General features: G+C 40.3%; 1 protein-coding gene across 1 annotated transcript; it reads left to right on the plus strand.

Annotated features, from left to right (window-relative positions):
- Positions 1–1,899: 1,899 nt before the first annotated feature.
- LOC123498205 (lysine-rich arabinogalactan protein 19-like) lies at positions 1,900–3,199 on the plus strand. Its single transcript, XM_045245371.1, has 4 exons — positions 1,900–1,942; positions 2,195–2,514; positions 2,785–2,948; positions 3,049–3,199. Exons 1-4 carry the CDS (start codon positions 1,900–1,902, stop codon positions 3,197–3,199), a joined length of 678 nt encoding a protein of 225 aa, XP_045101306.1.
- Positions 3,200–7,488: the final 4,289 nt, after the last annotated feature.

The raw sequence follows: 7,488 nt of genomic DNA on the forward strand, positions 1-7,488 counted from the left end.
AGAAAAATTGGATAAGTGTAGATATGGAGACGGGGCCACACGAGCTTGTAAAGCCCAGGCCCTGTAAAACTATAACTAGGTAAATACAACTAGGTAAATACACACACACACACACACACACACACACACACACACACACACACACACACACACACACACTTCAACCAAACAAGAGCCATTTAACCATTATTGCACTGCAGTTATCTGATACAGTGCCACGTATAATTTTAGTGCCATTGCATTTAAATTCTTACATTTAAGCACCAATTGTCAGTTACTGCATTCCCCCTCCTCCCCCCCCTCCATCGCCCTCTTCCCCGTCTCTTTTGCTACCTCCCTCCTCCTTCCCTGATCATTCCTCCCGCCCACTCCCCTCCCTCCATGCCGTCCCAAAATCTTCCCTCGTACCAACATCTGCGTCCCTTCCCCGCTATCCTCCCTCCCTTTCCCCACTTCTAAGTTTCTTCCTGCACTATAATAATAATAATAATAATAATAATAATAATAATAATAATATCAGTACGTAGTTTATAGTAAAATTGTTAGTAGTAGTAGTAGTAGTAGTAGTAGTAGTAGTAGTAGTTGTTGTTGTTGTTGTTGTATTAGTAGTAGTAATAGTGGTGTGTGCGTGTGTGTGTTTGTGTGTGTATATGTATACATATATATATATATATATATATATATATATATATATATATATATATATATATATATATATATATATATATATATATATATATATTGACGTATAAATGTGCAGATTTTCTCTAATGCATATGTTTCGTTGAAGGTGATAGCTAATTCAGCATTCATTGTCTTTTTGAGAATATTCTCTTTATTCCTGAAGAGTGTCATATTCTCTTTTAATAGTCTGTTTATGATCTCTCCGTAGGTGGTCATTTTTTGCTAGATCTAGGATTTCGGTTCATAGAGCCTTCTTGAGTAGCGTAGCTTCTCAGGGTGTAGGTGAGAATATGCTGCACTGAACATGAACATGAAAAGAAAAGATGGAGAATGGGGAAGTGGGGAAAGAGGAAGAATACGGGGGTGATACGAAATTAGCTTTAGTACGAGAGTAGTCACTGGGGCCAGTTAGCACCCACGACCCGTGGCTGGTGGGTGTATATTTTCCTCGCTCTGTTCTGTATGAACAAAGCCCCTACAAAGAAGAGGAGTGCTGAGGCCATCTCTGAGGAGCACACCTTCACGGCCTCCCCTGTGGATAGCCAGGATGCCTGTCTTGCAGCAGGCCAGCCAAGGGAGACCATTATTCATGTGAAGAAGGTAAAACTTCCTGCTGGTGGAGCAGAGAAGCTTCGTCTTCCTGCCGCCGCTGACCGCATGGCCTCCCCTGACCTGACGAGACAAAAGGTCAACCCCCGCACTCCCGCTGCTGTCTCCGCCCCTACGGACTCGCCATCTTTGTCTCCAGGCCTGCAGAACGCCATGGATACCGACGCCGCCTCTCGCACTTCCTTGTCTCAGCCGGACGCTTCCCATCCCCATGTGAGCTTTTCCGAGGGGCACGGCAAGACTCTAGCCCAACTCTGCGAATGGTTTATGGCGCTGCTCAAACAGCACCTGTCCTTAGAACCACTCATGAAGGAAGATAGGTGCAGACCGTATCTGACGGTCAACTCTCGCTCGGCAGTGTACGACATGGTGAAGGAGGGCTTCCTCAGCCTCACCATGACCCCAGCGGACCCCGACGCCCGGCAGCAGATGGTCATCGTTCATGGTGTGTCTACCGCCATCAATGTCGACCTTCTTGCCACGCCAGAGGACTTCCTTTAGCTCAAGAGGTGCGTCGTCGCAGGTGAGCCCCGTCCTCAGCTCCTGGGTCTTGTTGAAGGGACCGTGCCCAGCTTGGTGCACCTCCTTGGCCTAGTCCAATTCCGCATGGGCCTATACACCCCTGAGCCTGACCTGTGCGGCCACTTCTGTCAGTTCGGACATTAGAGCTGGAAGTGCAAGTCGGCGTCGTGCTGCAGGTACTGTTCTGGGGGTCATCCTTCCTCCAGCTGCCTGGAGAAGATATGTGCTTGCACCAGAGTCGTCCCGCTGTGTTGCAATTGTGGGGGCGACCACAACGCCTCTAAGCGCCGCTGCCCTGCTAGGCCCAAGCCAGTCAAGGAGCCACAGACCCCCGGCACCACTGTCAGCCACTCCAGGGTGGTTTTCTGACCCGCCCCAGCTCCGCAACACAATGCTTGGACAAATGGCGACCCATCATGGTCCGGCTTCCTTGCTCTGCCTCTGCCAGCTGCCCAGTCATCAGCATTTCTGCCTCTGTCTGGCGCAGCTGCCCCAGTCCAGTCTGGGGCGGCTCACCCTCCCGTACCTGCCTCACGGCCACCTGTCCCTGTGCCACCCAGGACTGCCCTTTACTATGCTACTGTAGTAGGGGCTGCGGGTGCAGCCTCTGCATTGCAGGCTGGCATGCCTGCGACCCTCCAGGATGTAGTTCAACTCCTGCTGGAAATCCGGGCCAAGGTCAGGGACTTGAGTGTGAGGGTCTGTAATGTAATGTATATGTATCTGTGTTGTAATGTACTATGATGTGTGTAGGTGAGGGGTTAAATACTTGGATGTCGTTGGCTCTTACACTTGTACCTAGTTACCTAGTTAATTGCTTGTTATGGGAGGGGAAGTGAGGACGACTGTGACGCGAGGCGTCGGGTCAGTGGGAGAGCAGAAGGCGAGCTGTGTAGTCGCCCCACACCTCTGTACACCAAGGGAATAAAGATCACCGGATTGCTGACTGCTTTTTGCTGAACACCACAGGGTCACTGCCTTGGAGCGACAGCGGGACGCAGCGAGCCTTCCGCCCCAGCCAGTGCCCACCCCTCTCTAGCCAGCGCCCCAACCTGCCCGCAAGAACCAGCCCCAGAGTGTGCCGGCCAGCCCCCAGCCCTAACTAGCGTCTGCTGTGGTCCAGCATGCCCCAGGTAACAGGCCCCAGAGTGTGCCAGCCAGCCCTCAGCCCCAAGCAGTGTCAGCTACGGTCCAGCCTGCCCCAGATAACAAGCCCCAAAATGTGCTGGCCAGCCCGCAGCCTCAGCCAGTGTCTGTCCCGGTACGTCCTTCGCCCCAGTCTGCCCCTGATAGCCAGCCCCAGAGTGTGCCGGCTAGTTCTCAACCCTGGCGAGTCCAGCCACCAGCCCCAGTCCAGCCACTGCTCCCACCAGCCCCGGCCTAGCCCATGTCTGTGCCGGACCACACGCCTTCACGGTCTGGGTACCCCTCTGTAGAGGTGGACCTGGTGTTAGATTCTAAAGACATGAGAACCCAGGGCTGCTCGGACACTTGACCGGATATCAGGCCAATATCGCCGCTATGACTGAGGGACTCGTTCAGGTGCAACAGCAGCTGTGGTTGTCCCAGGTTGGCGGTGCGGGAGAGTAAGGACGCTGCGGTGCTAGTCGTATGGCAGGACATGCTTCAGCTCTGCCTCCTGACGCGCTCTTAAATCCTTTTTGTTCCATGTTTAGTGGGTGGCCGGCGTGACCTGACCTCCTCCCTTGTTCTATACACTGTTACAACAATAAAGTTATCAATCAATCATTTAAGTCACTGGGGCTTAACCCAGGTGCAAGATGATTTTTTTTTGTGATGAGCTACTGTTCTTATTATTTTTTTTTTTTTCCTACATATTGTGGGCCGGACATGGAAAGGGAGACCAGGACGAGACCAGGAGGAGCCAAGCAAAACGCACCAACACCGAGCAAGCCAAATTGCAGCACAGCCAAAGCCATGGATGATGGCATCGCACCTGCATGGAAATGGTGGCCAAACACTCTTGTCTTTCAGCAACCAAGCACCAAAACAAGGTGAAGCAGGAAGAGTGAGTGTAAGACAGTAGTAGAAAAAAGGATGACAAATAGAAAGGATGGAGTAAGAAGTACTTCCGTATAGCGGAGGGACCTACAGCTTACATGGATTCCAAACCACGGATAGTAGCAGAGTTGGTGAAGGATTAGTGATTAGAGGATCGGTAAACAACTTTATTAGCCCTTGGTGTAGGACTACCACTGAGGCCATGGAACATTTCCTGCTTCAATGCCCACGCTTCCACTCTCAACATACTGCACTACACTCCCGGCTCTCCGCCCTGGCCATCACAACACTTGACCTGCCCACCCTCCTGGCGGCCTCAGGTGTCCACCCCTCCTGACAACCTGCTGTCCTTTGCCTTACTTATGCCTTCTTGAGGAAGACCGCCCAGCTACCACGCCTGTGATACCCACACAGGACTACCCCAGGGCTCATAAGGATCCAAAAGAGGCCACAAAGATCTATGGATCCTTATGAGCCCTCCAGGGGTAGTCTTGTATGGGTATCACAGGCGTGGTAGCTGGCTTTAAGGCACAAGTAAGGCGAAGGACAGCAGGTTGCCAGGATGGGTGGACGCCTGAGGCCGCCAGGAGGGTGGATGGGCATGTCCAGTGTTATGATGGACAGGGCAGAGAGCTGGGAGCATAGTGCAGTATGTTGAGAGTGGAAGTGTGGGCAATGAAGCAAGAAATGTTCCATGGCATCAGGGGTAGTCCTACAGCAAGGGCAGAAGGGGTCACGAGACAGACGTAGGCGGTGCAAGTGAGGAGTATGGTGTGGCCCAAGAAGAGGTGGGCAGAAAATGCATATATATATATATATATATATATATATATATATATATATATATATATATATATATATATATATATATATATATATATATATATATATATATATATATATATATACAGTCAAACATCGCCCAACACGACAATTACGTTCCTGAGCTCATCGTGTGCGGCGAGATTTGTGTTCGGCAAATAATAGGCCCTATGGAAAAATGAGGGTTACGTTCCCAGATCCTCCTAAAAAAAAAAAAAAAAAAAAGAGGCTGAAAAAAAACAATAAAGGAAGTACCAAGCACACATTTTATTCAATTACAGTACTAGTACCTTTAGTATATTTACTGGTTGGAGAGGGCTTGAAATATGAAGTGAGGGGCCTCTGACTGGCAGATGCTTCCATATGGCGTAAAGTCTCCTTGTAGGGCAAAAAAAGCTCTTCAACACCCTTATTGAACTTACCGGTAATGCTCCTCTCCAGGATGGGATCTGTTTCAGTGAAGAGGGATGTTACATCTTCCATGACTTTCAGCAAATTACGAAGAGTCCAAGACGCTTGCGAGGGGAGGTCAAGTGCATCCACCAGGACCAGCAGGAGATTCAAATGGAGACCAAATCGTGCAATCGCGAGTCAAAGTCGTGCTCTGCGAAATATGGGATATTTTACCGATTCGTGTATACGCGAGTTTCGTGTTCGGCGAATTCGAGTTCGGCGAGGTTTGACTACAGTATATATATATATATATATATATATATATATATATATATATATATATATATATATATATATATATATATATATATATATATATATATATATATATATATATATATATATATATATATATATATATATATATATATATATATATATATATATATATATATATATATATATATATATATATATATATATATATATATATATATATATATATATATATATATATATATATATATATATATATATATATATATATATATATATATATATATATATATATATATATATATATATATATATATATATATATATATATATATATATATATATATATATATATATATATATATATATATATATATATATATATATATATATATATATATATATATATATATATATATATATATATATATATATATATATATATATATATATATATATATATATATATATATATATATATATATATATATATATATATATATATATATATATATATATATATATATATATATATATATATATATATATATATATATATATATATATATATATATATATATATATATATATATATATATATATATATATATATATATATATATATATATATATATATATATATATATATATATATATATATATATATATATATATATATATATATATATATATATATATATATATATATATATATATATATATATATATATATATATATATATATATATATATATATATATATATATATATATATATATATATATATATATATATATATATATATATATATATATATATATATATATATATATATATATATATATATATATATATATATATATATATATATATATATATATATATATATATATATATATATATATATATATATATATATATATATATATATATATATATATATATATATATATATATATATATATATATATATATATATATATATATATATATATATATATATATATATATATATATATATATATATATATATATATATATATATATATATATATATATATATATATATATATATATATATATATATATATATATATATATATATATATATATATATATATATATATATATATATATATATATATATATATATATATATATATATATATATATATATATATATATATATATATATATATATATATATATATATATATATATATATATATATATATATATATATATATATATATATATATATATATATATATATATATATATATATATATATATATATATATATATATATATATATATATATATATATATATATATATATATATATATATATATATATATATATATATATATATATATATAACATGTTTTATTTGCCTTATAATTTCATAACCATGAGAGAATATAGAGAAAAATAAGGGGTGGGGAGCAGGCATGGGAGAAATCTTCTTAATTTACTCCTGAAAACGTTTTCTATGAAAGTACTCGCTTGTAACAGAAAGTAGCACCGTCGCTGTCCTCCAAACTTTAATCCACACCAAAACTTCCTCTCTGTATATTCCTTGGGTGAGGCTAGCATCTTGGAGGGGGACGCGTGACGTCGGAATGACCGAGACACACCTGAGGGATGATGTGAAAGTGGATGATAGTGAGTATGACTTTTGTGATGACTGGAAAGGGACGGAAGATGCAGGACAGAGTAGGAGGAGCGGTAACTATCATGTATAGGAAGGAAAGGAATTTTAGAGTAGAAAAACTAGATATAGGAAGCTGTGCCATGAGTGAGGATATTCTAGTAGTGAAGGTAGAGTGCACAGGTGAGCATATGAAGTGTGAAAGTTTGGTGGTGATTGTAGTATACATGACAGTAGAGGGTGAGAGAGTAGTGACAGAAAACAGCAGGAAGTATGGTATTCTAAGGAAGATCGTGGGAGAATGTGCTGGAGAAAGAGTGATTGTTATGGGAGATATGAATGCACATGTAGGTATACTAGGCGAGCAAATAAACAGGAATGGAGAAATGCTTGACGGCTTTGTAAATGAGATGGAGTTGGAGAACCTGAATGAGACCCTGGCTGAAGGACGAGTGACTTGGTGTGCGAGGAACCAGGAGTCTGCGACTGATTATATGCTAATGAATAG

Source organism: Portunus trituberculatus, chromosome 47 (assembly GCF_017591435.1).
Source record: "Portunus trituberculatus isolate SZX2019 chromosome 47, ASM1759143v1, whole genome shotgun sequence".
NCBI classification, from domain to species: Eukaryota; Metazoa; Arthropoda; class Malacostraca; order Decapoda; family Portunidae; genus Portunus; species Portunus trituberculatus.